The 18,114-nt window shown below is 46.1% G+C and overlaps 1 protein-coding gene across 1 annotated transcript in view; it reads right to left on the bottom strand.

The window, feature by feature from the left end:
* Positions 1 to 18,114, bottom strand: part of dnah9 (dynein, axonemal, heavy chain 9) — a gene marked incomplete at both ends in the record, with an annotated part of 86,228 nt that overhangs the window by 43,172 nt on the left and 24,942 nt on the right. Inside the window, 17 exon segments of the mRNA XM_083686932.1 lie at positions 319 to 442; positions 1,003 to 1,165; positions 1,623 to 1,819; positions 2,747 to 2,908; positions 6,893 to 7,132; positions 7,262 to 7,364; positions 7,829 to 7,994; positions 8,335 to 8,542; positions 8,861 to 9,034; positions 9,907 to 10,081; positions 10,306 to 10,453; positions 10,784 to 10,892; positions 11,024 to 11,151; positions 11,570 to 11,780; positions 14,293 to 14,580; positions 15,729 to 15,867; positions 17,366 to 17,523. Of these exon segments, the coding sequence (XP_083543058.1) occupies positions 319 to 442; positions 1,003 to 1,165; positions 1,623 to 1,819; positions 2,747 to 2,908; positions 6,893 to 7,132; positions 7,262 to 7,364; positions 7,829 to 7,994; positions 8,335 to 8,542; positions 8,861 to 9,034; positions 9,907 to 10,081; positions 10,306 to 10,453; positions 10,784 to 10,892; positions 11,024 to 11,151; positions 11,570 to 11,780; positions 14,293 to 14,580; positions 15,729 to 15,867; positions 17,366 to 17,523 (2,893 nt within the window).

The following is an 18,114-nucleotide window of genomic DNA, read 5'->3' as shown; positions in this document are numbered from 1 at the left end:
TTTAGTATAGTGTTCCTAATAAAGTCCTCAGTGAGTGTGTGTGTGTATATATATATATATATATATATATATATATATATACAAACATACATACATACATGTGCACCACATTATCACAGAAGATGAAGGTTAGATAGATGAAAATGAATATCATATAATGTCAACACATAAACAAATCTCTAGAATGATTCGTGTAAGCACACACACACACACACACACACACACACACACACACACACACACACACACGACTGTCCTTTGAAAGAGAGAGAGAGTACTGTAGCTGCACACGCAGCCATTAGTAAGGAGCAGCCTTACCCGATGCCAAAAGATCGTTGACCAGAACAAGGAACTTCTCATCTGCCACCTGGGCATCAGTCATCAGCAGCACTGTGCCAACATTCTTCACTCCAGCTTTGATGTAGAGGGACGCCAGGTCACTCTGAGGAAGAGGGAGGGAGGGGGGGAGGGGGAGAAAGAGAGAGAGTGGAGGGGAAAGGGAGATGAGGGGGGGGGGGGGTAGAGGAGAGGGAGGAGAGGGAGAGAAGAGAGCGGGGGGAGAGAGGTATATATAGAGAAAAAGATGGGGGGAGAGAGGTAGAGAGAGAAAGAGAGAATGGCGGGGTGGGGGGTGGGGGGGGGGGGGGGGTCATTGGCATCAGCACATCTGTTGCTCAGGCCATTGGAAGGCCTTTATGCATGTTAGTGGAATATTACTAGCTTTTGTTCTCCACAGAGAGAAAACATCTAAATCATTCATGAAAATGAAGCCTGTTTACGTCTTTGTAAAAGCTTTCCACTTTAACAGATCTGTGGAAGCTCTATGATAGTATTTCACAATGGTCAAATAAAGGCTACCAAAGTCTATAGGCAGTTTGTATGACTAACTGGCTGTGTGAGGAGGCAGTGTGGAAGGCAGTATGGGTGGTGTGTGTGTGTGTGTGTGTGTGTGTGTGTGTGTGTGTGTGTGTGTGTGTGTGTGTGTGTGCGTGCGTGACAGACCTTGAGGTCGGGTATGCCGTAGCCTTTCTTCAGGGTGATCTGGAACACTTCCAGGTTGGAGATAAAGGCAGCCAATCGGGTCAGGCTCTGCTTGCCGCTGCCCCCCACCCCCACCAGCAGAGCGTTGCCCCGCGGAGACTCCAGGATACGGTTTATACGACAGCTACAGGACGGGGAGAACGAGGGAGGAGGAGGGGATGTGAATCATGAATGAGATGAGTGGAAGGAAGTCCAGGAGGAGAGAGAAAAACCAGAGCGAGCCTCAGCGTGGTATCACTCAACCACTTTTATGATGGCACACTCTCTCCAAGGATAAAGCCAATTACCATCATCATCATCATCATCATCATCATCTCCACAATCATCATCATCCTCATCAACCTCAACAGCAGACATCTGCAAGTCATTTAGCAGATGTTCTTACTGAAGTGGAATACCAAGATCTTCAAGGCCTTGGTATAGGAAAGAAAGAAATTATGATGATGATAATGATAATGGTGATGATGATGATGACTACGAAGATGACTGTAGTACATCACAATGATTACAACGACAAAGATGAGGATAACAATGATGATGATGATGATGAAGATGTCGAGTTGTTGACGCTCCTATCTTACATGTGGGCCATGGCGTCCTCAAACAGCACCAGGTTGAGGGCTGCGTTGACTTCGTTGTAGCCGTCCAGCGCCTCCATCAGAGTCTTGTTGAGACTGCTCCAGGACTGGACAGGCAGGTACTTGGGCTCCCCGACCCCAGAGGCGAAGTGGCAGTACATGTTCATGTCCCTAGCCTCCTCCAGAGCCTCCTCCATGTCCTGAGGGGACACACACTCCAGTCAAAACAGAACAGGGACACACACACACACACACACACACACACACACACTCTAGTCAACACAGGACAGGGGAGGTGAGGGGGGGGGGGTTGGTAACTCACTCCAGTCATCACAGGATGGGGGGGGGGGGGGGGGGGGGGGGTAACACAGCACAGAACAGGGGGGGTGACACACTCCAGTCAACACAGTATGGGGGGGTGGTTAACACATTCCAGTCAACACAGAAAGGGGGGTGGGGGGGTGGGTGACACACTCCAGTCAATACAGAACAGGGGGGGCAATCACTTGGGGGGGGGGTATTTACTTGTACTTTACACTGTATACAGTAAGTATGTATGGCATGTTTAACCTTGAACTTGAAATGTTTTATGGTGCTGGAATGCTGTCGTCATTTGTGACTCATCGTCATGGTGACTCAGAATGTTTTCTATTCTTTACTTATACACATGTATGTTATACACATGTAAGTGTCAGGCTGTGTGTGTGTGTGTGTGTGTGTGTGTCTGTGTGTGTGTGTGTGTGTGTGTGTGTATAGGTGTCAGTTCCCTCGCTGTTGCATGAACAGTGTGTGTGCTATAAAGTCAGGGAGGAAAGTCAGGGAGCAGCGGACAGAAAACCATTAAAATGTTTTCCAATTTGCTGAGCTGATGGCCCAGGCCCTGACAGTCAGGCCCCATACACTGATTAGTATTCTCTCCATTCCTCCCCCCCCCCCCCCCTTCTCCTCTCCTCTCCCCCCCCCCCCCCCCCCCCCCCCCCCATCCTCTTCCTCCTCGCTGCGCTGGCCACTGATGTCCAGGCATAGACACAGAGCACACAGACTAATGATTTTCCCTCTCCACCCCCCGCCAGGCCTGTCTTCCTCTGCTGAACTTTGTAAAACTCTCACCTCGTAGAAACTCTCACCTCATATAACTTTCTCACAGTATCTGACTGCAGCTTATCAAAAGCCTGGAAGTCTCCCTCCTCCACCATCTTGTCCCTGTAGACGCGGTTGGACTCGTGCAGGTATATCTTCACCAGGTCAGGAGGGCTCTTCAGACACGCGCTTGTACAGAACAGAATGCCCTGGACGGAGGAGGGAAAACTGAATGTTTCATTTTGAGGGTGATTCGCTCAATTTAGACCTTAACAAGAGCAAATGGTAGACAGCAGCAGGGGATAAAATGATTGGTGTTGGTGTAGAAATGCGGTTAGAAACCCGGTGGAAGAAAATGCGAGACAAGTACTTTCTTTTGCCAACATATAAACTACGGAAAAGTGGCATGCATTTCTTTCCTCAATGGGACTTGTTTGTGCCTTTGATGAAAAGAAAAAGAAGAAAACACCAAATCAAACCTAGTCTAATGAACGTAAGATTCTCGATGTTTCTCTGAAACTCCGGCGTTCCTCCACAAGTAAGAAGATAAATGACTGTGTCTCGGAACGTCTCGGAATACCTTAAACAGACGCATGTCTAACGAGGGGAGGGTTATTTACTTGACTCTGGAGGAGTTTAAACGGTGGGGTTCTCACACAGGGGAGATAATGAGGCAGTCAGCTATGACTCTGGTTAATTGAATTCTCTCACCCAGCAGGTGCCATAGCTTGAGGAATGGGCACAGTACCACCCAGGCACCCAGTTTGTCCCTCTCTGCGCTCCATCATTGGCTAGGAAGTATGTGGGCAAACAGATGCTGTGTGGTCTTTGCACCAGAACTAATCGATGGTGTCATCTCCAGCATACAGCCAGCCAAATCAGATCTGTCTTCATATTGGGCCCAATGTGACTGTTATCTGTGAAATTTGAAGAGTAATGGTGCGGATGGGGGATGTGTGTGTGTCTGTGTGTGTGTGTGTGTGTGTGTGTGTGTGTTTAATTGGTGGGATCTGAGATGTACAGTACCACAGTCAACAGTCAAACCTACAGCCCACGCCGTCTACAGTAAGTATCCATAACCTGCTTCAGGTTTTGATTGAATAGCTCTCTTTGTGTTTGTGCCACTTTTGGCTCCGTATCTTTGCTTAATAACAGCTTCCATCAAAAACACCATATCACACACACACACACACACACACAAACACACAGGAAATGAAGTTGCCAAGAAAACATCATCCCCAACACCCTATGGGAGCTGTATGAAACCATCACACTTTGAGAGCAGCGTAACTGTTGAGAGGAAAGAGAAAGTCACAAAGTAACAACAGCAGCAACGTGCTAACAAAGTGAGGAGGAATAACTTTATTTCTCATCCTTCTAGTCCTCCCCTGGCGGCCTCATCCTGTCTGATCCTTCACTCTTTCATTAGAGGGAGGAGAGGAGAGGGATTGGAGAGAGAACCGGCTACAGGAGCTGTCTGTCTGCTCAGGGCTTCGTCTCAACAGAGTCTGACAGCTGCTCTGCGTTCCAAACAATGCCGTCTTCCTTTCCTAACAAATACACCCAGCTGACTGTCCGTCGCATTCCAGCATTCTCCCTAGTCTCCATGTTACAATAGCTCTACCTCCTCTCTTCTCTCTCTCTCTCTCTCTCTCTTCTCATCCTCCTCTCTCTCTCTCGTCTCCCCCGCCTCTCTCTCCACCCCTCCTCTCTCTCATCTCCCCTGCCTCTCTCTCTCTCACTCTCTCTCTCTCTCCTCATCCTCCCTTCATTCTTCTTCCCCTTTTCTCTCCTCTCTCCCCCCATCCTTCTGTGCTTGCTCATTTAGGGTGACGTTTGCTAGACAGGCTCTTGATATGGCCGCTGGTCATGACAGAGAAACAAACATTTGCTCATCGCCTAGAAGCTGGGGAACGCAGCTCGCTGACAACACATCCCAATAGGATGCCAGGCTTTAGTCTTGTCTTATTAGCTGAAATGAGGTATTAAGAACTATCAAACATCTACAGGGTTTAGTGGGCCATCGTCTTCCTGTTATGTACCAGTCAGAGAGAGGGAGAGAGAGAGAGAGAGAGGGAGAGAGAGAGAGAGAGGGAGAGAGAGAGAGGGAGAGAGAGAGAGAGAGAGAGGGAGAGAGAGAGGGAGAGAGAGAGAGAGGGTGGAAAGACAAGAGCTACTATACCACCCCAAATCCCCTCATCTCCCAGGGGAAATTTCACCTGACTTCACGTCATAACAAAGATAATGTTATATGATGCATAAATTAAACAGTTTCTCCACATTACCTTGAATATGGTCTCGACAGAGTTCTTCTGGAACCTTTAGAAATACTATTACAAAGTGAGTTTTCTAAAGTTACACAGCATATGAGTGCATATCTTAGTATTTCTCATTAAAGTTGATAATAATGAGGCGGTTGTCTTTGACTATGTCCCAGCGTAAAAAAACAACAACTGGTGCATCATTAAAAAAACACCACCTAATTACTTTCAATCAGGTAAACATCTGAAACCATCAACATCTCACGCCCCCTATTGAAGAACGACATGAATGGGGGGAAACAAAAAGGCAGGCAAAATGTGAAACATCAAATAAATAAAGAAACATCAAACTTTTCAGAAAGCGATACCTGTGTCAAAAACGTTCCTTCTTTTTAAAACAGTAAAAGCAGCCAGGGAGAAGTGTGTGTGTGTGTGTGTGTGTGTGCGTTTGCATGTGTGTGTGTGTGTGTGTGTGTAAGGCAGTTAGCTCATCTCTGCCTTGCTGTCCTCGGGCTTAAGAGCTGGGAGCTGAATAAGTAAGGCACAACTGAAGAGACACACTTAAAAAGCCCTCTAGGCCGTCTGAGTCTGTATCTCACTTCTTCTCCTTATTACCGTGACTCCAGGCTGACAGGCAGGCAGGGAGGGAGAGGAACAACAAGGAGGATTCACCCTCCCTGCTCCCCTCTCTGTACCCGTTTGACACCTCTGACACAACACAAACCTCTCAAAACGCACACTTCAACAAAACACAAAGTGCAGTGTCTTCAAATACTAGGTTCAAAGAAGTTCGGTTGGTCTGGACCTCTGCTATTGAAATCAGTAGGGAGCTGCAGTCCAACTTGATCAAAGGTCTTAAAGGTAACTCAATATGGGCCATTAGGGTTGTAGACCTGGGTCGGTAATTATACATAATAAAGTCTCCAGAGCAACGTCTCTATAGGTCAGTCCTCATCATTAAAGGTGAGGAGAGAAATCCTACTCATTATAATTGCTAAACCTCTTAACCTCTAAACTCGTCTTAAAGTCGCTAAAACATACAAAGAATAAAATGAAGCAGCCTTTATTTTGAAGTATGACGTACAGTATGGTATTGCATACTGCACTGCGCATTTTGTAAAAGAATAGAAAGTGATTTGATACGTTTAGGCTTGACAGTCTCCGGGAAGGAATTATGAAAAATAAAGAAGCCATGGTTGAACGGCTTAAAGCATTAATTATACATTTCAGTGTGTTAAGTGAGAGAGTTTTGCCCCCGTGAAACCATGGAGGATTCTGACAGAAATATCTCCCAAAAGCCTCTCCCCTAACAGGTTTCGAGCTATGATATTATATTAATTTAAACACATTAAATCATTACTAACACCCGCAAGAGCGAGAGTCTCTTTTATTTTCTGTAATACTTATTTTTCAGAAGGATTTATGTGCCATTCGATCCACCTCTTAAATCAATAATCATTTAGATGAGAAATTAGTTTCAGGTCTTGACTTCTACTGCCTGGGGTGCAAAGTGCCACCAAAACTCGAAAAACAAATCAAAATATCAAACTTGGATATCTTAGAAATAAGAATAGAAGAATCACCACATTCCCCTGATTCTGGTTTCAGTGTGAATTCTCTCAAACTTCTCTCCAAATAGTTTTTAGCATCTGTCATCATTTGCACCTAACTAATATAATCCTGATCGTCTTGTGCAGTAATAACACAATTAACAATCACTTCACCAGGAGTTCACTTTATGAATCATTTATGATTCATGATTCATACTGCCAGCCTCAGGTCAGCATAGGTCAGTGTGTGTACTGTGTGTGTGCGCGAATACGTGCGTGCGTGGGTGAGTGTGTGCATGCGTGTCTGCTTGTGTGTATGTGTGTCTGACAAAGAGAGAGAGAGAGGGAGAGAGAGAGAGGGAGAGAGAGAGAGAAAGGTCACCTGGAATATATTGGAGAGGTCTCGGAGGTTGAAGATGTAGTGGAACTTGACAGCGGTGGGTAGGAAGGTGGAGGAGAGGCGTTGGTGCAGTGCCAGGGCGAGCTGGACCAGGGCAGGACAGCTCTTCTGCAGGGCAGCGCTGAAGCCCTCTCCTCTGAGGTGCTGGCTCAGGATAGAGCTGTAGATGGTGTTCAGAGCCTCTGCTCCAGGGAAGGACAGGGCGAACACCGAGAAGTGACGCTGCAGAGACAGTGGGGCCAGGAAGATACACTATGACATGTATAATCCCCAGCATCACTTCATCTGTGTGTGTGTGTGTGTGGGTGTGTGTGTGTGTGTGCGTGTGCATGTGTATGTGTGTGTATATACCTGCAGTCGTGGATTGATGGTAAAACTGCCAGCCGTGGGGTTCATGCAAGACACGTACTGCACACTATGGACCTCCTTCAGCAGCAACTTAGTTCTATCATACCTACACACACACACACACACACACACACACACAAATGCCTGAATAAACAAACTTACACACACACTTACACACACACCCCACGTGCTCTTGTCGATACGCACGCCCCAGCACTCACTTAATCCACCATGGCTCTATAACATCCTCCTCTCTCTCAATTTCATACCTGAAGTCCCCCCTCTCCACATCTCTAATGGTCTGACCGTGTCTAAAACAGACGCCCTGTGTCTAAGACAGCGGAACCATGTCTAAAATGCCATTACTGTGTCTGAGAGCAGAGCAACAAAATCCTTTTAGGGAAAATCAATGTGAGAGCCCCTGCTTGACATTCATACACTTGACATTCATAAGTTATCTCGTACAGTATTTTACAGCAATACATATTTGAATCCTTCAGCTGTAATAGTTTAACTGAAAAAAATATGAAAGTGTGTGTGTGTGTGTGTGTGTGTATGCGAAAGCCTCACCAGTGGTTGTAGTCCATGTGCTGGCGTATGAGTGTGTGTGGTTGTACGGTGCCATATGCGTCCACCTCTGGCATGTTCATGTCATCTATGAAGTAGACCAGTCTCCTGCTCCCTGGGGGACCATAGTTACGCCCTGCCTTCTTCTCTAGGGGCTTCTCCAACACCGCTGGAGAGGAGAGGAGAGGAGAGGAGAGGAGAGGAGAGGAGAGGAGAGGAGAGAAGAGGGGGATGAGGGGAGGAAAAGAATGAATGGACGGGGAAGGTTGTTATAAAGAGTTGGAGTTTGAAATGTTTCCCTCTCAAAACCTTCATGAATGATATAGGGTCTCTATATAGATAGATAGATAGATAGATAGATAGATAGATAGATGGATAGACTGATAGATACAGTTGATAGATAGATTGATAGGTAGACTGATTGATTGATAGAGTCTATGTATAGATTCTACCATTGTTTTTTGATAAAGTCACATACTAATTCATTGTCACCCGAGACCATGTCCTACCCTGTAGCATGGCTGAGGTGGTGTAGTAGTTAAAGGGCACGTTTTTGATCATGTATTTCTCCGGGTCCAGGGATCCCAGCTTGTCTCCGACCAGGACAGACTTCCCCGTCCCGGCGTTCCCCACCAGCATGACAGGTCGACGCCGCTCCAGGAGCCGGTCCATGAAGTACCGGACCCGGATGGTCTCTGTGGTGTGGACCAGACAAGCCTGGGGGTGCAACGGACGGACGGACGGACGGACGGACGGACGGACGGACAACCAATCAGTATCTCTTATAATCTATTCATCATTCTCTGATCTTGTGTGATCTTGTATGGACTATTAAAGCACTTGGTAGCATAAAGTACAATATAATCTTCTTTGATCTAGGTTTTAAGTTAGACATTGCCTCTTGAGGGTGCCTGATAAAAAGAAGATTTATTTTCCACTCGTGTTCAAATGGAGTATTAAATGAGTGATGTCTGAATCACATTAAGATGAATCGCATACGTGTGTGTAAATAATGCTTGAGTCCTACTGCTGCACCTGCAAGGGGATGTCTGCATCCATCTCAAACGTGGGCACCATCTTGGACCAGGGCTCAAACTTCTTGGTCTCTGGGTCGATGTAGTAGTCAAACACGGTCCCCTGGGATGGGAACTTGATGGTCTTGAACTCAGTCACCCACCACTTACTGAACTCCACTCTGTAATCCACCAGCTGTACACAGACAGACAGACAGACAGACAGACAGACAGACAGACAGACAGACAGACAGACAGACAGACAGACAGACAGACACACACACACACACACACACAAGCTTACATCAGTGTTTATGGACAAAAAAAGAGGAAACAAGTAGAGAACGGATATTGAGATGCATTCATAACACTCACAGCATACCAAATTAAAGATGGCAGTCCTATCTACCCATCTATCTTTTCTTTCCCTCAGACAGTCACACAGGCTCATCCCTGACTGGTATTTCCTCTTCTCTCTCTGCCTCGCTGCCCCCCCGTCTCTGTCTGCTCTGTTCACACCCTCGCTCTACAGTCAATAAAACCACTTAGCATTTAAATGCTCCTAAGATGAGAAAATAAAATGGAGTACATTTGTAGCGGGTGGAAAAGCGTTTTATCGCATAACTTAGACGGACGTGGTTACAGTACGACACTGTCTCGGTTGCTTAGCAACCGCTCGTCAAAAAACAAAAGCTGGTTAAAAAGATTCAGCCGGCTAGTATTTAGGGCTGTGTGGAATTCACTTTGTTTTGCACTGTGTTATGATGTCCATAGAAAGCTGCACAGCTTTACTTTGGAACTGAAAAGTACGGCATATGACTTATTTATTCCATCACCTGAAACCTAAAACTTCGAGATGAGAAGAATAGAGTGACTTTTTAGAGCCAGATATACTAGCACCAGTGATACAAAATACTGTATAAAACTTGTGTGGACGGAATACACCCTTAAAAGGTTGAAATGGTCTTTGCTTTGGATTGGAGTGATCATGTTTGATTCCTTCTTGAAACCCTCAGTCAGGCCATCCAGTGAGTACTTGGGATCCCCTGAGAGCCAAGCCTACAGTACCTGGTCCTGGAACATGGCCCCACCGAAGGCCCAGACAGCTGTGAAGACGAAGTAGAGCTCGTAGAGTTCTTTAGGGCAGTCTGGAGGCGTGTTCTCCGGGGTCAACAGACACTCCAGCAGGTGGCACAGCATCTGGACCATACTCTGCTCCGGGACTGGGATGATCTTCTTAAACCTGACCAAACATATAAATACAGTACGGTTCAAACCAGCAGAGACATCTACAGTCGGTGATGACAGAAACATGGTTCAACCGTCACTTATGATTCTGTCAGTCTCTCCCCCTGCTCTCTTTTATCATATTTTACTCTCTCATTATCTCTCTCCATTTTGCTCACTCCTTTATAATAGAAACATGTATCTCTGGTATCTACCATGACATCCTGACTGGTAAGCTACCTTGATCTGAGGGTGTCCAGGCAAGAGGGGAGGTACTTGTCAAATAGAATGGTCAAATTGGCCTTCTCCGATTGGACCTCCCTCCTGTCAATCCAGCTGGACACGGGCGGGTTCCAGCCCAAGTCGGCTGGGTTGATGTACAGGATGCCTGGAGGGACAAAAAGCACTTAGATCTCAGTTCAAAGAAGTCAAAAGCATCATAGTAACTCAGTATGCCATATCACCCAAACACATTGGAAGGGGGAGAAGGATGACAGGAGGAGATGAGAAGAGAAGAGGAGGGGAGGAGAGATACAGCGGGAGATGAGGAGAGAGCAGAGGAGGCGGGGAGGAGAGGTACAGGGGGAGAGATAGAGATGAGAGGAGGAGAGAGGAGTGGAGGAAGGGAGGAGAGATAGAGGGGGGAGATAGAGATGAGAGGAAGAGAGAGGAGTGGAGGTGACAGAAGATACAGAGGGATGAAAGGAGAAGTATGCACCAGCTCTGGATACAGTGGCAGGAGTAGCAGTCTGGAGGTGACTGATCTCAAACACCAGCCTCATGGTAGGGTTGAGGGGGATACGCTCGTTACTGGCCAGGGTCAGCACCTTGGAGTAACACAGAGAGAGAGTATCACATAGGGAAACACACACACGCACGCGCACACGCACACACACACAAATGCACATGGACACACACACACAAATGCACATGGACACACACACACACACACACACACCTTGTTGTCGTCCATGACAGTGTTGAGAGACTCGATCCACATGGGGTCGATATCCCCGTCCAGTACGATCCACTTGGGCCCAGTGTGACTGAGGTTTGCCAGCTCACGCATGATGTTGGAGAACAGCCCTGGAACGGACAGCAGTATCACAAGCCTGCATCTACACCAGGGGAGGCTGGTGGAGGTAGAAATCGGAGGACGGGCTCATTGTAACACATGGACTGGAATTAGGAATGGCATCAAACACATTCCTCATTCTATTCCATGCATTACAATGAGCCTGTTCTCTGATTTCTACCTCCACCAGCGTGCCCTGATCTACACACACAGGCCTCTACATCTACATCCAGTGAGCAAATGGAGCCTGCCATGGCTAACATGTGGGGTCTGTGTTTTATGGGTAACTGCCTATGAAATCTTCTCCCAGAATTATTAGCTTTTGCGCTTTGAGATGTTTATGTAAAGTGCTTTACAGACAGAATACATACCTTCACCTGTGTGTGTGTGTGTGTGTGTGTGTGTGTGTGTGTCTGTGCGCGCTCTTACCATCCTTCCACTCCCTTGTTGCCGGGTTGATGATACCAAACAGTTCGTCATTGGTCACGGCTTTAGGGTTGAGGTCCGCCCACACGGGCCGACGCTTCATGTTCTGATAGGTCCGTTGGAGTGACCTCATCACCTGACTCTTGCCCGAACCTGCATTGCCCACCACGAACACAGAGTGGCGCACTGCCAACAGCTCCTCCAGCTGCACCACCTAGGAACAGACACTGCAGATGACACGACACACTGTGGTACACGAAGCAGGGGAGGCTGGTGAAGGTAGAAATCTGAGGACTGGCTCATTGTGATGCAAACACACGTATTGGATCCACTACATGTATTTGACGTGTTCATTGTAATGCGTAGAACGGATTGAGGAACGGTATCAAACACACACACACACACACACACACACACACACACACACACACCATTCGTCATTCTGTTCTTTGCATTACAATGAGCCTGTCCTCCGATTTCTTAGTATAGCGTCATGCAGCATGGTAGAGTAGGGTACGGCCAGGCGCACTGCAATGCAGCACAACAGTTCAGTAGACTGCTCACGTTACCGCAGAGCCAAGAGCACTGCTTACTGCTTACACAAACAGCCAGGACAGAAGCAGAGGACAACTCTGTCTGCACACCAGGGGAGGCTAGTGGAGGTAGAAATCGGAGGACGGGCTCATTGTAATGCATGGAACGGAATGAGTAATGATGTGTGTGTGTGTGTGTGTGCATACCATGTGTGTGTGCATACCATTCCTCATTCGATTCCATGCACTACAATGAACACGTCCTCAGATTTTTTACCTCCACCAGCCTCCACTGCTGGACACCCTCATCTGTATAGTATGTACACTCACCGAGGACTTTATTAGGAACACCTGTACATGTTCTCATGGTAGAGGTGGTGTGGTGGACGCCACAGCCTATTTGAGTATTGTTGCTGACCTTGTGCATCCCTTCATGGCCACAATTTACCCATCTTCTAATGGCTACTTCCAGCATGATAATGCACCATGTCACAAAGCAGAAGTCGTCTCAAACTGGTTTCAAGAACATGACAATGAGTTCAGTGTTCTTCAGTGGCCTTCCCAGTCACCGGATCTGAATCCAATTGAACACCTTTGGGATGTGGTAGAACGGGAGATTCACAGCTTGAAAGTGCACCTGAAAAACCTGCAGGAATTGCATGATGCAATCATGTCATCATGGACCAGAATCTCCAAGTAATGTTTCCAACATCTTGTGGAATCAATGCCATGAAAAATTTAGGCTGTTTTGACAGCAAAGGGAGGCCCTGCCCAGTATTAGTATTGTGTTCCTAATAAAGTCTTTGGTGAGTGTATATATATATATATATATATCTATAGGTATAAATACTATTATATAATATAAAACTACACCCATGTGATAACGCCATAATACTTGCATGAAACAACACTAACCAACAGGAGAGAGAGAAGAGAGACAGACAGAGAGAGAAAGATTTCCTCTCCTCTCACAGTCAAACACACTGACGGAATGCTTAATCAATGCCATCGACTGAGCCTCCCAGTCCTGATCTATTCAGCCTCAGCGTTGCGTAGCATCTCAAAGGCCCAGTCTGATTACATCTTTGATGTGTGGAGGGCTAATGCTACCAGAGGCTAAGGCTAAAGGCAGACAAACCCATCCCCTTTCTTTTAAATCGAAGGACGCACAGTACAGACAGAGATTATACAGTTCAGGGGAGAGAGGTGGACTGGCGTTATTGACCTGTCTGTCTCTTCATCCCTCCCTCCCTCCCTCCCTCCCTCCATCTATCTCCCCCTCCCTGTATATTTCCATGGCCGTGTTTCTCAGGGTTAAGTAGCGCCTCGCACTGTGTGGCTCCATTGATGGAGTGTTATTATGTTGTTCTCGTGCTTCTTTGACCTGCCGCAGATTGTACTTATTTCCCCCGGCCCCGCATTCCTCTGTCTCTGACATCCAAACCAGACTGGCTCTAATGGACGTGTATGCGTGTGTGTGTGTGTGTGTGTGTGTGTGTGTGTGTGTGTGTGCATGTGTGCGTGTGTGTTTGTGTGCGTGTGTGTGTGTGTGCGTGTATGTGCGCGTGTGCTTACGTGTGTTTGTCTGTGTGTGTGTAAGAGTGTGTGTGTTTATCTGCCAATGTGGACGTAACATACAGTAATGACTAGAATGAGGACAGCCAACCTGACACCTGAGGTACCATCAAGGCGTAGCCGCTGGGCTTCGCTAGATTTGCCCAATTCATCCACAACCCAGACATGTCTGACACTAATGTCAATTTTCCACTGATAACAGTGCAATAAGAGGGAACAGTCTTCCAGACAACAGTCTGAAATATAACACTAGAAAAACACTACGAAGGGCAAGGGCTATATTGTTAACTACTATATAACTATAAAAGGCTCATTTTGGACGTTAGTTTTGTGTTCCTGGCAGTGTTTTTTGTGAGGCCTGAAGGACATTACAGTTTGATGAGCTGTGTCAACAGGCCTCCAATAGACAGCTGGCCACTGACAACTCAATTGCCTTGGACTGCTCTGTGAGGGTCCGCGCCAGCACAAAGCTTTAAACCACTTTGTGACAGTTGCATTTGTAAAAAAAAAAAAAAGATGTGCCATATCAATAAAATGCAAATGACTGATTGATTGATTGGTTGTCTGATTGATCAGGTGGCAATACCCGGCCCGGGCGGTAACGACAGTAACACTCACCTTCAGCACAAAGTTATCCTCTGCCTGTAGTTTGAGGTCCAGCACCGACTGTTTGACGTACGTCTCAAAGTCCAGGTCTCTCTTCCTGGGGACGTCCAGGGCAGGGAACAGGTCCCCGATCAGCCCCAGGAACACCGGCATGTCGTCCGTCACGATCTTGGGGATGTTGAAGTCTCTCAGAGCTCTCATCAGAACCTGGTCCTCCGGCCGGGTCGGGTCACTCCGTTTCAACGAGCCTGCCACCACCAGCACGGACTTGATGGCCCGCAGCCCCCAGTCATAGTGGTCCTATGGGAGAGAGTTAGGGAAAAGGGAAAGATTGGATTGGATGAGATAAGATTAGATCTGATACAACTTTTTTGACGCTCCAGAGATGGACATTTGTCTTCGGCATCACCAGTGGCAGTTACATAAAACAGTTACATAAAAACATCATCATTAGTCATGAGTCACCATACACATACACAACACATTGTTCTGTATTGAAATGTTTGTGATGCATTGTTTGTTTTGTACACATGTGCAGTTATAAAGTTATTTCCTGATGACACAAAATAGAAAGGTAAATAGACAATGGAGCAGGGGAGGCTGGTGGAGGTAGTAATCGGAGGACGGGCTCATTGTAATGCATGGAATGGAATGAGGAATGGTATCAATGGCATGAAACACGCATGTTTGATACCATTCCTCATTCCATTCCATGTATTACAATGAGCCCGTCCTCCGATTTCTACCTCCACCAGCCTCCCCTGCAATGGAGTTAATGTACTATTATTAGTGAATCCACCATACGATAATCAACTACTTGTTCAATAATTAAAAGCAGAGGTTCTTTTTTCACTTTCATTCTCTCGTTCATTGATGTGCAGATTCAGCCATTAAGCACAATGCTTACAGTAGCAGTCTGTTCATTATCCTTCAAGTTCACAGCCACTAAATCGCTAATGCTGGCAAACCTACACAGAAACCCTGAATGAAACAACACTTTGAGAAGTTAAAAAAAAAATATATATTCCAACCTGCTATAAAAGGCAGGACAGTGGTATGACGGTTAAATGGCTCTACGATTGCAGGATATTCATCCATAATTAAAAGGTCATAAAAACTCTAACCTAAGACTCTCCTCTGTGAGGATGACTTTATGACTTTATGCATAATTAAAACAGTTGTACAACATCCAGGAGAGGATTGGGAAAAGATTAAAAGTTTAGTTTGAATATGTATATTTGTCATTCATACAGTGTATATGTCTTTATTAAATCATGTTTATCTTACATTAGGGCACGTGCAAAACAACATTTCTACAAGCTATTCACTTGCATTGGAGAAGTCACCATGAACTTTCCCATTATTGGGAGACATTGCAATACACACACACACACACACGCACACACACACACACACACACACACACACACAGTCCAGTAAAGTGGTACCTGTTTGGAGAGCAGCTCTTTGCACAGTGTGTAGAGGGTGATGAATTTCCTGGCCAGGACTCTGGCCTCCAGGAAGCCCTCAGCCACCAACATGATCTCACAGATCAGCTCAAAGTCAGGCACCACCATGGCACACGGCCTACAGAGGAGAGACACCATGCAGACAGTCATTCAGAGAGCGAGGGAGATGATGATCATGATCATGATGATGACGACGACGAGGATGATGATAATGAGGAAGAGATCAAGAGATCCGTGCAGAGTCCTGTTTGATTTGATTGGTTTGACAGTACCAGTTCAGGGATGAGTTTCACTACAGCTTCCTTGTAGCACTTGAACATAACAGACCAAAGATGATCCTATTGTTAACAACACCTTTGGGAAATGCAAAAGTTCATTTTGAGTGCACGGTCTCATGATGGAATATTTTCATTATTGTTCATAGTTGTGTCTTGCTCCACGATCCTCCACCTCCCAAAGTGGCTGCTCTGCAGAGGCCAAATGACGTGTTGATGAGATGGTTTCTACCAATCCCATAACATCACTGTTAAACACAACATCAGTCAGTAGCTAAGACATAAAACATTTTATCACGAGAAAACCCTTTACTAACAGTGACAGCCAGTCCTACTGTATATAGTTTAAATAGAGATGATGGCTGACTGTAGAGCACCATATTGCACTTCAATTAAATATTGCAGTACTGCAATACAATCATCACCCTTTACATCGGAGGATGGGCTCATTGTAATGCATGTAACGGAATGAGGAATGGTATCAAACATGTGTGTTCCATGCATTACAATGAGCCCGTCCTCTGATTCCTACCTCCACCAGCCTCCCCTGCTCTACATGGTACCTTTAATGGCCTGAGGAGGTCGACCAGTGGCCGGCTGGTAATGGCGAGATGCTCCTCTGAACGGTTTAGGAGATCCTTGGTGCCAGCGGCCGTCAGGTTCTTCAAAGATCGGACTACATGATGTATCCTAGTCCAACTATGATGATTGCGATGATGATGACGATAATTATTGTATTGGATAGAGTTGTATTGTTGTGCTGATGATAATCATGTCTCTGAAAGTTGGGAGTATGAAATGTTTTTTGTATTTTTATGTTGTGTTTATTGTCCTGTTTTTATGTGCGGGGGGGTGTGGGGGTGGGTGGTGGCTATCCCAGTTTCCCCCTTGGGGGATGAATACAACATCTAATCCAATTCATTATACATCTACTGTAGGAGGTTCTGGTAACAACTGTCACTTACAATATCATTTACAATATTTACATTATAGAGAACGACGGGGGAGAGAAATCTGCCCTACGCAGGGATCGAACTCACAACCTTCTGCTTGCCAAGCGGTCGTGCTTGCTACTCCTCCAAACGAATTAAGTCGCTTATGGGAAAATGCGGGGCTCATACAGGGGCTTTATCATATCATTTGCATTTTAAAAAAAAGAAGAAAAAAATCATTTCCAAGATAATTTCCCTACTATAAAGTATGTGTGTCTGTGTAGAGCAGGGGAGGGAGGTGGAGATAGAAATCGGAGGACGGGCTCAATGTAATGCATGGAACAGAATAAGGAACGGTATCAAACATGTTCCATCAGCCTCCCTTGGTGTAGAGGTCTGTGTTGTTTACCTGAAGAGGGCCTTGAGGTTCTCGGGTAGCTCTGTCCTCCCGGCGTAGCCTGGGTTCATGGTGATGAAGATGCCTACGGAGGGGAACAGGTTCACCTCCTCTCCCATGAAGTCGAACCTCTGCTTCTTGTCCCTGATGGCGTCCTGGATGCTCTTCACCTGGAGGCCAGAGACAGTGAGGAACACAAGGTGTTTTGTATGGAGATTGATTATCTATATTTGAATGCAGTCAAGGATCTCAGTCAGTTTCTGTAACCGCTAGATAGGTCTCACCGAGAGCTTTCAATCAATATAAACAACTCAGCATTAGTACCTCAAACCCTCTGACACATCGGTTATGATATTTCCATGATATTCACAACTCTTAAGAAATATGAAGTGTGCGATGTGAAAGGTTGACACATTCTAGAAAACATGTGTTTTTCAGATAAGGAATCTAACCATCAATCAGAAGCTATCAGTAAGTGTTAACTGAATTGATGAAATGCCAACCCTGCTCCATTCCATGGTACTGTACTATATATCTGGGTTGTTAATGCACTGGAATAAGATATCAACCTGAACTTTCCTGTGTCCTCGGCTGAACCCCAAATCCCTCACTGTAAACCAGCTTTATGAATTTAACATTTCTTTGTAAAGATAGCGTAGCCACGGAGCGGAGGCAGCAGCAGAACACTCCTTCACAGCCGAGTACACAGGCAGCCACAGATCAGTCATCCGCCGATCAGTCCGTCAGACCAAGACAATGGG

The sequence above is a fragment of the Argentina silus genome (assembly GCF_951799395.1).
Source record: "Argentina silus genome assembly, chromosome: 16".
NCBI lineage: Eukaryota > Metazoa > Chordata > Actinopteri > Argentiniformes > Argentinidae > Argentina > Argentina silus.
This window is presented reverse-complemented; position numbering and strand designations above follow the sequence as displayed.